This window comes from Podarcis melisellensis, assembly GCF_964234715.1.
Source record: "Podarcis melisellensis genome assembly, chromosome: 3".
Lineage (NCBI taxonomy): Eukaryota > Metazoa > Chordata > Lepidosauria > Squamata > Lacertidae > Podarcis > Podarcis melisellensis.
In genome coordinates, this window is record NC_138530.1 from 3,534,445 (window position 1) to 3,549,392 (window position 14,948).

The 14,948-nt window shown below is 47.7% G+C and overlaps 1 protein-coding gene and 1 long non-coding RNA gene across 3 annotated transcripts in view; both read right to left on the reverse strand.

Moving 5' to 3' along the window:
- Window positions 1-14,948, reverse strand: part of LOC309366014 — a 343,316-nt gene that overhangs the window by 265,855 nt on the left and 62,513 nt on the right. The gene's annotated exons all lie outside the window — the stretch shown is intronic.
- LOC309365811 (uncharacterized protein) overlaps window positions 1-14,948 on the reverse strand; it is a 67,672-nt gene that overhangs the window by 4,993 nt on the left and 47,731 nt on the right. The window contains exon 6 of one of the 2 annotated variants that reach the window (XM_081904309.1): window positions 355-1,094. In XM_081904309.1, coding sequence (XP_081760435.1) covers window positions 355-1,094 — 740 coding nt within the window. The remainder of the gene's footprint in view (window positions 1-354; window positions 1,095-14,948) is intronic. The other variant, XM_081904310.1, reaches the window with a different exon arrangement.

Here is a 14,948-nt window from a genome sequence, read left to right on the forward strand (position 1 = left end):
CCCAACAAAGTTGAAGGCTGGAAGATTCAGGGCAGATAAAAGAAAGTCCTTATTCACGCAGCACGTAGCTAAACTGTGGAACTCACTGCCACAGGGAACAGTGCGGGCCACCAGCCGGGATGGCTTTAAAAGAGGATTGGACAAATTCATGGAAGAGGAGAGGGCTAATGATGAGCGGGGTATTATTATTATTATTATTATTATTATTATTATTATTATTATTACATACATTTGATATGACCTATGGCTGACGTGTGTGGCCTTATTACCTGCGATGACCTATTCACACATGCAAGAGACCCTTGACGGCTCCCCCTTGGGTGTAACGGGGCCTGATCCCACCAGGCAGCCTACCTGCATCTCAGCATCGAGGCTCAAGGTCTCATAGATGCTCTCAAAGTGCTTCTCTGGGATGGGGGGTGGCTCCTCCTCCTCCTCTTCCTGTTTGGGGGCCTTGCGGTGGTTTGCTGGCTGCCACTCCTGCGCTGACCTGGGCCTCTTGCACACTTTGGCATACATGGCGCTCAGCCTTTTCTCCATGTCATAGCTGGTCTGGATGGGGGCCGCTCCCTCGGGTGTCGGTCCCGGCTCCTGGCCCAGGGACTCGCTGCCCTGCAAGGCTGTAGGTGGCTGCACTGGCACCCCACTGGACCCTATAGTCCTCATGTCCCTTGTGGCGGATCCTGCAAGCGGGTCCCCTGGAGTTGCGCCACAACCTGCGCTGCTAATGATTGGCGAGCCATAGCCCTGCCTTCTTTCCAACCGGTCCCTGGTATACAATGCCCTTTCTCCTTCCTCGATGCTTTCGTAAACTTGGTTGTCGATGCTCCCATTCAGGGGCTCTGTTTCAGATACACGGGCCTCCTTCGGGGTCATCGGGAGTTTCCTGAACTGCAACGAGCTCGGGGAAGTTGCTTTCGCGCACGATGCTCCTGATGGCCCCGAGGCTCCCAGGTGGTGCGGATCCAACTTTCCGGTCTTCTCCAGAGTTTGGTGGTTTGGGTGGTTTGCCTGCATTTCTTTTGGGCAGCTGGCGTTTCTGCGCTCGAAGTCTGCAGCGAAACCGTTCGTTTGCCTCTCCGCCTGATGACTACCTGCAGATAATGAGATGCATTAATACATCGTCAGCTGGCTTTCTTTGTTCCAGTTGTGGCAGGAGAGGATAATAGATTAAAAAGTTTCTGCCACTGCTTCTTACAGGTGTGGTGAATTATCCTGGACATCCTTAAATTTTTAATGTTTTTGCATTTCATCTTCTTGGGCTCTGATCCCCCCCCCCCCCCGTGATTTGTTGGTATGTAATGTGTGATTTATAGCAGAGGAATTGTTCATTTTGCGGTCTAATGCTCTTTCATGTTGTTTGGAATTGTCCACTAGGGTCAAGAGGAGCCCATTTGTTATCGCTAAAAAAAAAAGTATATTGAGGTGGTCCGTGGATATCTGATGTATCTGATCCTGCAGGGACTAGCTCCACACTTCTATTTTATTTTCTTTTATTTTCCAAAAAAATTATTGGTTTTCACACTAACAAATAAACAGACAAACGGAAATCATAACTTTATTAAAACTAATCTTCTTAACATTGTTAAGTGACTTCCTCGTATCCCCCTAGTTGAATTTCAATGCATATCATTTTAACGGTTTTCCAAATCAAAGTCCTTCTCATCTTAACCTAATCACTTAACATCTCTTTTTCTTCCCAATTCCGCACTGAACATGATAATTCATCACATTACTTATTTAAGTCCTAAGCCTAGTGATTGCAAGCTTTTCCCAATTAATTTAACTAAATAGTCATTAAATACTTCTATTTTCTTTAGAAATGGGAATGATATGCATTTTAATTACATGTTGCTTTGAGTGCTTTTTTTGGGGGGGGGGGGAGAATATAACTCGTTTTTTAAAAAATAAATGCACATCATCAACAATTGCTCCCTTAAATAATAAGCTCACAGCAAGAAAGATAATGCAGTAGGGATCATGGCAAACTGGAAATTTAAACCCAAATATTTGCATCAGGCCACAGTCATTTTCTGGTCACATTCCAGGCACTGGTGTTCGGGGGGGGCGGGTGAGCACACCGCACTGGGTGCCATTTGGAGAAAGGGTGTCATCACGGCTGCCTCCCGGGATGTGTGCTGCGCTCCTGCACCGTCCTGGGCCACACACCACACCCCCTGGGCGACGCACCACACCCCCGGGATGCATGCCAGCCACACCCCCACCTGTTCCCCCCTCCGGGGGCTACAGCATGTTGCTCCGCCACTGATTCCAGGAACCCAATTTTAAAAAAATTGGGAAATGCATGAATCGAGGAAAATGTTTAAAATGACATTTGTTAAAAAACCAGAAGCATTTCTGTTAGGGATTGTAGGACAAGGCCCGCCAAGGAAAATAAAGGATTTATTCATGTATGCTACAACAGCGCCCATCACCTCCTGGCAAATAGAAGGGGAAGAAATGGAGGCCGTGAGAGATTTTACTTTCTTGGGCTCCCTGATCACTGCAGATGGTGACAGCAGCCACGAAATTAAAAGATGCCTGCTTCTTGGGAGAAAAGCAATGACAAACCTAAACAGCATCTTAAAAAAACAGAGGCATCACCTTGCCAACAAAGGTCCGTATAGTTAAAGCTATGGTTTCCCCAGTAGTGATGTATGGAAGTGAGAGCTGGACCATAAAGAAGGCTGATCGCCGAAGAATTGATGCTTTTGAATTCTGGTCTGGAGGAGATTCTTGAGAGTCCCGTGGACTGCAAGAAGATCAAACCTCTCCATTCTGAAGGAAATCAGCCCTGAGTGCTCACTGGAAGGACAGATCCTGAAGCTGAGGCTCCAAGACTTTGGCCACCTCATGAGAAGAGAAGACTTCCTGGAAAAGACCCTGATGTTGGGAAAGAGAGAAGGGGACGATAGAGGACGAGATGGTGGGACAGTGTTCTCAAAGCTACCAGCATGAGTTTGACCAAACTGCGGGAGGCAGTGGAAGACAGGAGTGCCTGGCGTGCTCTGGTCCAGGGGGTCACGAAGAGACGGACGCGACTAAACGACTAAACAACAGCAACAACAGTGGCAAGAGTCTTGATAGCACAAGGATGGAAGAATGATGAAACCCCGACAAAAGAACAGTGGCAAGGGAAATTGATGAACTATGCAGAACTGGCTAAACTAACATATAAACTGCGAGATAAGGACAACTGTGACTTGAAAGAAGAACGGGAACTTTTTACAATTTACTTAAAATGACAACAAAATGAATTCAACTCCTTGGCAGGCTTTGAATAAACATACATAAATTTATTGATTGTCAACACAGCAGATAGATAATATAAGGATTTATGAAATTTCGCATTATGCAGAGAAATATATGTGTTGAAAAATCAGAGAGAGGAGCTGAGGGAAGGAAAGAATGAATATGATATGTTTTGATATGTTGAAATTGTTAATTAAAAAACTTTAAAAAAAAAAAGATTCCAGGAACCCAAATATTGAAGGATACACCAAGGGAAGAGATGTTATTATTAATTGTTGTTATTGTTATTGTCATGAATATTATTATTATGGTATCCTACCCCTCTTCAAGGAGGCTCCCAAGGCTAATAACAACACATAAATAAATGAGGTCAGCCTTAAGACGGCAAGCACAATGCAGCAGGCTCGGACTGTTAAAACTATTTAAACCGTAGCAGCTTCCAAAATGTGGAACTTCCTCTCCATAGAGTTGCATCAGCCATCCTCATTATACAGTTTCCATTCTTTGCTGAAGATGCGCTGGCTTTTGGACAGTTAAAAATTGTGTGATTCCCCTCCCCGTTGGGGCCAGCCTTGTTGTCTGATGGTACATTCTTTGGTTTGCTTATAAATCGTTTTATTGGGTTTGAAGGTCTTGTGGTTATACGGTTGTAACTAGGGATGGGAAGAAATTTGACTCGGTTCGCATTTAAAGGCAGATCTACCTCATCCGCACTTTCCAGATCAATACTCCAACCGAAAAGCAGGCTTCTCCGAATTTTGCAATATATTAATGGGTACAAAACCATGGCAAAGCGTGCATGAAAAAAAATATATGCATGTATTGGTGAAAAGAACAAGCAAAAAATACATTGTTTTACGGGGGAATGTTTTGCAAAAAAAAAAAGAGGCGAATTTGCACACAATGATGTACTGTATATGAGGAGAGGTTTGCACTAAAATACCGATGAATTTTCACGTGGACTTTTTAACAAGAATGGAAATGCACAAGTGATGTGAAACTGTAGAGAACTGAGTTTAAGGTTGGAAAAGTGAGAAATGGAGAGGAACTTAACTTGACAGATTCACACCCACCCACTTGCAACCCCCTGTTGGACAGGTAAGAGGCCTCTTCAAGAAATTAAAGGCTAAAAAACTCCACTGCACCTCTGTACCATAGGCCTTGAACAAATAAATATATTTTAAGTGGCAATTGGGTGGGGGGAAGTGAACCCTGAAGGATGATGTTGAAGTTACTTACCAGTTTCCAGTTCCTCACTTGCACAGAAGTTCGAAGAACAACTCAGGCAGAAAATGTAAAGAAAGAACTAATGTTTCTGAAGGCAGCCCTGTTTAGGGAAGCTTTTAATATTTGATGAATTATTGTATTTTAATATTTTGCTAGCAGTGACAAACCTAGACAGCATCTTAAAAAGCAGAGACATCACCTTGCCCACAAAGGCCTTGCCCACAAAGCTATGGTTTTCCCAGTAGTGATGTATGGAAGTGAGAGCTGGACCATAAAGAAGGCTGATCGCCGAAGAATGGATGCTTTTGAATTCTGGTGCTGGAGGAGACTCTGGAGAGTCCCATGGACTGCAAGAAGATCAAACGTCTCCATTCTGAAGGAAATCAGCCCTGAGTGCTCACTGGAAGGACAGATCCTAAAGCTGAGGCTCCAAGACTTTGGCCACCTCAGGAGAAGAGAAGACTCCCTGGAAAAGACCCTGATGTTGGGAAAGATGGAGGGCACAAGGAGAAGGGGACGACAGAGGGTGAGATGGTTGGACAGTGTTCTCGAAGCTACCAGCATGAGTTTGACCAAACTGCGGGAGGCAGGGGAAGACAGGAGTGCCTGGCGTGCTCTGGTCCAGGGGGTCACAAAGAGTCGGACATGACTAAACGACTAAACAACAACAACAACAATATTTTGCTGGAAGCCACCCAGAGTGGCTGGGGAAACCCAGCCAGATGGGCAGGGTATACATTATTATTATTATTATTATTATTATTATTATTATTATTGTTATTATTATTATGCATCCCTGATTCCCACTGTGCACCTTAGAACACCCCATATTCTATATACCCATGAACATAGGAAGCTGCCTTATACTGAGTCACACCGTTGAGCCCATCTAGCTCAGTATTGTCCACACGGGCTGGCAGAAGCTCTTTAAGATTTCAGGCAGGGGACATTTGCCAGCCTTACCTGACTCTCCCCTTTCAGATCGGTAATAGTTTTCTGCAATAAAACTGGTTGTGCATGCACAACACTCACGGACACGTGAAGGAGCTCACGGGAAAGAGCACGAAGGCAGTGGAGGCAGTGATGTGCTCTGGTAAATCACGCTGCAAGGATCACTGCGTTGGAAAGGTGAGGGACAGAGGAAGGGTGTGGACCTGCAGGTGTAAGAGTGGAAAGCTGGGCGGACAGAGGATCAGGCGGGCATTTTGCAAAGCCTTGACACAGCTCGTTCCCATCACCACGAACAGCACCAAAGCCTTTGATCCTGCGGTTACAGCTCAGGTTTTTTCTGCAAGGCAAACACTGGTTCAGCAAGTACCATATTTTTTGCACTATAAGACCCACTTTTTCCCTCCTAAAAAGTATGGGGAAATGTGTGTGCATCTTATGGAGCGAATGCAGGCTGTGCAGCTATCCCAGAAGCCAGAACAGCAAGAGGGATTGCTGCTTTCGCTGCGCAGCAATCCCTCTTGCTGTTCTGGCTTCTGAGATTCAGAATATTTTTTTTCTTGTTTTCCTCTTCCAAAAACTAGGTGTGTCTTGTGGTCTGGTGCGTCTTATAGAGCGAAAAATACAGTATCTCCGACGAAGGGCCCCACCTAGGCTCAAGCCAAGCCACCCGTTTGTTTCCCTGCCAGGGAATTTGCACGCTTCACAACACACACACAAACACACGTGTGTGTGTGAACAGAATCCAGGCTTTCCTTTCCTTTCCTGTTTTTGCAGCGAATCTGTTCCCCCCAACACCTCGGCAATCGTTTGGCCGAGCGCCAACACTTGTAATAAGTTTGTTCCTTTGGTTAAGCGTTTAAAGCCACGGAACAGGTTCCAACACTGTCGGCAGAAGCTGTCAATTGCTGCGTCTGGCAGAGAGAACTCGCCCGGCAGGTTCGCTCTGCGGAAGATGAAATAACCGAGTGCAGTCTAGTGGGTTGGCCTTGGACCAGAGAGGCTTAGGAGGCTGTGCCTGCATTTCCCTCCCCACCCTACCCCACCCCCCCACGGAGTGAACACCAGTTTTGCAAGGTGGGGGCGGGTGGAAGGGTTGACCTCTTCATCCTTCCCTTGACGCTGCTCTGATTCAGAGAGCCCCGTGGCTGCTTCAGATCATAAAACTGGCTCCCACATCACATGTGCCAGTGCGGCGCCGTGGCTGCAGTGTTGGAGCAGGGCCTGGGAAGCCAGGGTTCGAATCCTGGCTTGGTGGTGAAACTCGTTGGGTGACCTTGGCATGGTGACACTGCCTCTCTCAGCCTACCTTTCAGGGTTGTTGTGGGGCCACCTTGAGCTCCTTTGGAGGAAAGGATGGGATGTAAAGGCAATTAATCGCCATAATAATGAACCCCCCTTCATGGATCACTGCCTTGCCGTGGCGAAGGGGCTTGAAGAACTCAGAGAAGCTATGAACTATGCCGAGCAGGGCACCCAAGATGAACAGGTCATAGTGGAGAGTTTTGTCCAAACGTGATCCACCTGGAGGAAAAAGTAGAGACATCACCTTGCCAACAAAGGTCCGTATAGTAAAAGCTATGGTTTTCCCAGTAGTGATGTATGGAAGTGAGAGCTGGACCATAAAGAAGGCAGATCACTGAAGAATTGATGTTTTTGAATTATGGTGCTGGAGGAGACTCTTGAGAGTCCCATGGACTGCAAGAAGATCAAACCGATCCATTCTGAAGGAAATCAGCCCTGAGTGCTCACTGGAAGGACAGAGCCTGAAGCTGAGGCTCCAAGACTTTGGTCACCTCATGAGAAGAGAAGACTCCCTGGAGAAGACCCTGGTGTTGGGAAAGATGGAGGGCACAAGGAGAAGGGGACGACAGAGGACGAGATGGTTGGATGGTGTTCTCAAAGCCACAAACATGAGTCTGACCACACTGCGGGAGGCAGTGGAAGACAGAAGTGCCTGGCGTGCTCTGGTCCAGGAGGTCACGAAGAGTCGGACACGACTAAATGACTAAACAACAACAACAATAATGAACCGACCACATGAATTGACCTGGACTCTGCAATCAACATCACAGGCCTTCTTTGTGTCCCTCCACCGTGAGAGGTCCAGGAAGTTGCAACACGAGAACAGGGCCCTCTCTGCAGTGCCCCCCCCCCCGTTTGTGGAATGCTCTGCACAGGGAGGCTCCTAGAGATGGAAGCCCTGTGGGGCTCAAATAGTTTGGCTCTATTTATCTCTATTTATTCCATAAGATTTATACGCCACTTGGCTGCTAAAAAAGCAAAACCTCAAAGCGGCTTACGAAAAGGATAAAACAAAAAACCAAAAAAAAAGCTAGCAGCAATAAGGTAAGTCTTTCGAAGAGTTAAAATAAGCAAGAAACTGAAAACTTGCATCAGCTTTCTAAATATCTGGGCAGGCTCTAGTCTTGTGGTGTGTTTGTGTATGTACACACCAGTGCCGGATTTATGTATAAGCTAAACAAGCTATACAGCTTCGGGCCCCACGCTCTTGGGGACCCCCCAAAAAAATTAAAAGGAAAGAAACGTGGATGTACACTTCCAAAATATAACATAGGTAAAGGTAAAGGGACCCCTGACCATTAGGTCCAGTTGCGGACAACTCTGGGGTTGTGGCGCTCATCTCGCTTTCCTAGCCGAGGGAGCCGGCGTACAGCTTCCGGGTCATGTGGCTACATGACTAAGCCGCTTCTGGCGAACCAGAGCAGATCACAGAAACACTGTTTACCTTCCCGCCAGAGCGGTACCTATTTATCTACTTGCACTTTGACGTGCTTTCGAACTGCTAGGTTGGCAGGAGCTGGGACTGAGCAACGGGAGCTCACCCTGTCGCGGGGATTCAAACTGCCGACCATCTGATTGGCAAGCCCAAGAGGCTCAGTGGTTTAGACCACAGCGCCACCCGCGTCCCTCCTAAAATATAACATAAAAACCAATAAAATAAAACCTACATACAGCAACAGTGTTTTGTGTTGTGTATGGACCTATTAGGTCCATAAATTACCATGCAGCATATATTTAACACAAAAAATAGCGACAATTGTTGACAAAGGACAGCTAGACATATAAAGGGCCCCATTACCTTCAATAGCTTATGGCCTCATCAATCCTAAAAACTGCCCAGGTACACACAGAAAAAGGGAAGGGAATCCCCTGCTATCTAACTGGAGGCTTATTCACTGCTTTGATACTCTCCCTAATAATACTTTTTTAAAAGAGGAACTAAAAAGGGATGCCTGACTCCTAACCAAGCCTGTTCACAACATAAACAGAACAGGGATGTCCTGTTTAGGACGGAAGGAAGGAAGGAGCAAGGACCCTGAGGTTTCCATGCAGAGAAGGGGGTTTTTCTGCCTTGCACTGACTTCCGCAAACACATGTTATTCTGGCTCCGCTGTTCTGCCACAGGGTACTGCCAAACAGCCTGCTTATTGAGCCTTCGCCCTGATTCGTTGGCAGGGAGATTAGTTGCCCGGCTATTGAACGCACGCCCGTTCTGGTTTGTTTGTGGGCAAGTTTCATGACTTCGGGTCAAAGCAAGTGCCTTATCACTTTCCTTTTCGCCAAAAGTCTGGGGAACGTGGAGTTTGTTGAGGCAGAGCTCAAAACAAACTAGGATCGTGCAGCCTGAATTTTCTGGACATGTCAGTGAATCCCTAGCCCCCAAACGGTGGCAGGTTCCCAGCAGTAAGACCACCTGGAAGGAAATGTTTCTGCTCTTGCTCCTGCAAAGAGCACATTGCAGGTGGGTTTGCAATGCCTCAGGCAGAGACTTAGCGCTGCACAAATTCCAAAAGCAGTGAAACTGGGCCTGGTAACATAGGAAGCTGTCTATCCTGAGACCATTGCTCCATCTAACTTAGTACGTCCTGCCCTGGCTGGCAGCAGCCCTTCACTGTTTCAAGCAGGACTCTCCACCGTAAGAGCTAGTCCAGAGTTTCCGAAAACATGGGTCCCCAGCTGTTGTTGGACTACAACTCCCATCATCCCTAGCTAGCAGGACCGGTGGTCAGGGATGATGAGAATTGTAGTCCAAAAACAGCTGGAGACCCAAGTTTGGGAAACCCTGAGCAAGACAACCGTGGACTTTAAACAGAAGTTGGATGGTCATCTGTCATTGCCGCTATAGTTGAGATTTGTGCATTGCAGCGGGCTGGGCTGGATGACCTCTGAGATCCCTTCCAACTCTGATTCTATGCTTCTGCAAATGCAATTAACAAACAATGGGAGAAATTGGAAGGATCTCAAAAGAGAAGGCAGACAGGGACTGGAAGGTGTTTAAAGGATACTTGCCAAACCATATTGAAGAATCAGAACTCCTATTAGAATAAACAAGTTCCGTTTTAAATACTGAAATGCTAAATAAGATGGATAACAATGTGTAATAGAAAAAGAAGCATGAAATTAGGTTAAAGGTGTGTGAAAGAAAGTAATAGAAGTGGAAAGAAATTGCAATTTGAGTAGATTGGAAATCTAACACAAAGGTGGGGTGAGGGGTGGTGGATGGTGAAGGGAAAAGGAATTATCTGTGGGACTGAATGTAGGTATGTTTGAATATTTTTAAGGATTGTATGAAAGGTATGTTTGTATGCTTGTATATTCGCAATATGTGTGTATTGATGCTGAATTATTTTAACAATAAAAACTTGTTGTTATGCAACAACAAGTTTTTTTTGTTATCCAGGCATAGGGCCTTCTCGGTAGTGGCACCCGCCCTGTGGAACGCCCTCCCATCAGAGGTCAAAGCGATAAACATCTACCAAACATTCAGAAGACATCTGAAGGCAGCCCTGTTCAGGGAAGTTTTTAATATGTGATATTTTAGTGTATCTTTCATCTTTGTTGGAAGCCGCCCAGAGTGGCTGGGGAAGCCCAGCCAGATGGGCGGGGTACAAATAATAAATTATTATTATTATTATTATTATTATTATTATTATTATTATTATTATTAAAATAATAATAATAATAATAATAATAATAATAATAATAATAATAATAATAATAATGGCACAACTGTCCTTGCAAAGGGGTTTAGTGGTTCTCTTCCCCGGGGTTAAAGTGTTAAGCGTCCAGTGCTCTCGAATTTTTGTTTTCGCTCTGCAGCCAGGGCAGAGACGCCATGTCAACGCACAGCAACACACGCCCAGCTCTATCCAGGGCCAGCTGCCCACAACTCAGTGCTGTCTTCTCAACTCCCCAACTTCCCTGGCTCCTTCTCAGCAAAGAGCTGCTCGCCAGGAAATCGCAATGACTCATCAAGCCTGGCTCTCCAGGTGCCGGGAGCCACACATGCACACAAACATGTCCCATGCCTGCGTCCCACAGGAGGGCACCCCCAGAACCCCCCAGGCTCAGGAGTCAAGAAGTCTCCCCTGCCCACTCTCTGCCTGCTCAGGAGATTGGTCCACGGTGCAAGGGAGGTGTGATCCCTCTGGCTGGAATATGTCTTCCCCCACAGCTCCAGCCTTGCAGTCAGCCAACAGCAGTTTGGTGTTGAATTACTGCTGGAAGATTCCCCCGTCTCTGGGGGAAGCAGGAGCAAGCAAAAGAAGAAATGTGGTCAGCGCTGGAGTGGAGGGTTAACTGTTTCTACCAGAATGGCCGTGTCAGGCTCCTGCAGCTGGGTAGGCGAAGGGGTGGGTGTTTCGCACGCGGAACGTCCCGAGTTCAAGTCTCCGGCATGTCCAGGCAAGGCTGGGCCAAACCTCTGTAAGAGCCGCGGCCAAACAATGTGGAAAATACCAGGGTAGGTGGATGCAGGTGGCGCTGTGGGTTAAACCACTGAGCCTAGGACTTGCTGATCAGAAGGTCGGTGGTTCGAATCCCCGCAACAGGGTGAGTTCCTGTTGCTCGGTCCCTGCTCCTGCCAACCTGGCAGTTCGAAAGCACGTCAAAGTGCAAGTAGATAAATAGGTACCGCTCCGGTGGGAAGGTAAACGGCATTTCCGTGCGCTGCTCTGGTTCACCAGAAGTGGCTTAGTCATGCTGGCCACATGACCCAGAAGCTGTACGCCGGCTTCCTTGGCCAATAAAGCGAGATGAACGCCGCAACCACAGAGTTGGCCACGACTGGACCTAATGGTCAGGGGTCCCTTTACCTTTCTAGGTGGACAGAAGGCACATTTAGTATACCTGAAGGAGCGTCTCCACCCCCATCGTTCAGCCTGGACACTGAGGTCCAGCTCTCGAGGGCCTTCTGGCGGTTCCCTCAGTGTGAGAAGTGAAGTTACGGGGAACCAGGCAAAGGGCCTTCTTGGTAGTGGCACCCACCCTGTGGAACGCCCTCCCATCAGATGTCAAGGAAATAAACAACTATCTGACATTTAGAAGACATCTGAAGGCAGCCCTGTTTGGAGGAGTTTTTTAAAGTTTGATGTTTTATTCTCTTTTTAATGTTCTGTTGAAAGCTGCCCAGAGTGGCTGAGGAAACCTGGCCAGATGGGTGGGATAGGAATAAATCATCATCATCATCATCATCATCATCATCATCATTGTTATTTACGAAAAAGGCAAGTGAGAGACGAGTTTGCAAAATTGTGTGTGGCATGGAGAGAGAAGGGAGAGAACAGTTTTTCTCCTTCTGCCATAACACTGGAACTCATAGATATCCAACAAAGTTGAAGGCTGGAAGATTCATAGCAGATAAAAGAAAGTCCTTATTCATGCAGCATGTAGTTAAACTGTGGAACTCACTGCCACAGGAGACTGTGCAGGTCACCAGCCGGGATGGTGGCCCGGGATTGGACAAATTCATGGAGGAGGACAGGGCTAACGATGGCTACTGGCCATGATGGCAAAGCTCTGCCTCCACAGCTGGAAGCAACAATGCTTCTGAATAGCAGTTGTCGGAAACTACAAGAGGGGAGAGTTGCTCTTGTGTTCGAATCCTGCTTGCGGGTTTCACACGGGCACCTCATTGGCCACTGTGAGAACAGGATGCTGAACTAGATGGGCCACTGGGTTGGACTAGATGTTGGGATACTGCCAGGGAGACAAAGGCCACCACTGCCTCCACGTCGAACTCCGGACGTCCATCGATCTCCCGTAGATACAGTATCAGCGATTAGCGACACGAGCTCCAGAAATACCGGTAGATTGCCACATTCCTGGGCTGATGCACACTCTATCAGCAGAATTCACACACAGCAAAAGTTGCACTCAGGAGGGGATCATTTAGAATGTTTATTCAGCGTTGGTCAGAACAAAGAACAAACATGACTGCCTGCTAGCGTGTTCTGGCGCAGAGAGAGAAAACGAAAGCAATAGCAAACATAAACATCCTGTGAACAGGAAATACGCAGACTCTGTCAGGGGTCAGCAAACATTTTCAGCAGTTGGCCGGTCCACTGTCCCTCAGACCTTGTGGGGGGCCGGACTATATTTGGGGGGGGGGGGGAATGAACGAATTCCTATGCCCCACAAATAACCCAGAGATGCATTTTAAATAAAAGCACACATTCTACTCATGTAAAAACATGCTGATCCGCAGGCCGGATTGAGAAGGCAATTGGGCCAGATCCAGCCCCCGGGCCTTAGTTTGCCTACCCATGGACTAAAATCAGGCATGTCCAACAGGTAGATTGTGATCCACCAGTAGATCGCGAGAGTATCCCAGGTAGATCACAGGATGAAGTTTAGTGATCGCCTATGGCCAACCCTTCCCTAAAGATCATAGACGGTCTTTTTATACTGTGAGTAGATCACAGTCTCTTGGAGTTGGACATCCGTGGACTAGATGATTGTCAGGGTCCCTTCCAACTCTACCGTTCTATGAGTACAGCTAACCACACTACCTTCTTGGGAGAAAAGCAATGACTAAATCTAGACAGCATCTTAAAAAGCAGAGACATCACCTTGCCCACAAAGGTCCATATAGTAAAAGCTATGGTTTTCCCAGCAGTGATGTATGGAAGTGAGAGCTGGACCATAAAGAAGGCTGATTGCCGAAGAATTGATGCTTTTGAATTATGGTGCTGGAGGAGACTCTTGAGAGTCCCATGGACTGCAAGAAGATCAAACCTCTCCATTCTGAAGGAAATCAGCCCTGAGTGCTCACTGGAAGGACAGATCCTGAAGCTGAGGCTCCAAGACTTTGGCCACCTCATGAGAAGAGAAGACTCCCTGGAAAAGACCCTGATGTTGGGAAAGATGGAGGGCACAAGGAGAAGGGGACGACAGAGGACGAGATGGTGGGACAGTGTTCTCGAAGCTACCAGCATGAGTTTGACCAAACTGCGGGAGGCAGTGGAAGACAGGAGGGCCTGGCGTGCTCTGGTCCAGGGGGTCATGAAGAGTTGGAACACGACTAAACAACTAAACAACAACAACCACGCTACAGGGTCTCTGATGTGTCTGAAACAAAATCCGAATGAATCCCTGCCCTGCCACCCTCCACCTACAACGCGGTCTGTGCTTCAGGCTTTCTGCCCTGAGAATTAAAAACGGCTGCCTGCAGGGAGTTAAAGGGATTGTTCTCTTTGCTCTCTGTGAACTCAGGGATAAAGATCAAAAAGGTCTGAAAGCTGGGCTGGGAGTGGGGGTGGAGAGGTGAAAGTAAAGCCCCTTTTCTGTTCCGGGGAAATCTCTTCCCAATGCATAGCCCAGTCTTCCCCAACCTTGTGCCCTCCTGATGCGTGGGACTACGGCTCCCATCACTGCCCCCCACCAGCACAACTGTCCAGAACATGTGGAGGGCACCAGGTTGGGGCAGGCTGCCGCAATCTCGCCCCTGGCCCCAGCCTAGCCGGAATCACCCAGATGTCCCCTTAAAGCCACTGTCTCCATCTGGCGGATAATCCACGTTAAATAGATTCCAATCGCCTTACGTTAACGGCAGGCAGAGGCATCTCGGGACTTATGCCGGAGAGACCCTCCAAGAGGGGGAAGCCCACCACAGCACTCATATTCATGCACAAAAGGGCTGTTAACTTGGGCAGGGGGGGGAGCAGTGCACTTGCCTGAGCATCGCCCCAGAGCCACAGGGTTCCATCCTTTCCCCCATGCTTTTTAACATCTGCATGCAGCCGCTGGGAGAGATCATCAGGGGGTTAGGGCTGGGTGTCCATCAGTATGCAGATGATACCCAGCTCTACCTCTCTTTCAAATCAGAACCAGTGTAGGCGGTGAAGGTCCTGTGTGAGTGCCTGGAGGCGGTTGGAGGATGGATGGCGGCTAACAGATTGAGGTTGAATCCTGACAAGACAGAAGTACTGTTTTTGGGGGGACGGGAGGCGGGCGGTATGGTAGTTATTTTTCTCTTTGACATCTGATGGGAGGGCATTCCATAGGGCAGGCACCACTACCGAGAAGGCCCTCTGTCTGGTTCCCTGTAACTTGGCTTCTCGTAGCGAGGGAACCGCCAGAAGGCCCTTGGCGCTGGACCTCAGTGTCCGGGCAGAACGATGGAAGTGGAGACGCTCCTTCAGGTATACTGGGCCGAGGCCGTTTAGGGCTTTAAAGGTCAGCACCAACACTTTGAATTGTGCTCGGAAACACACTGG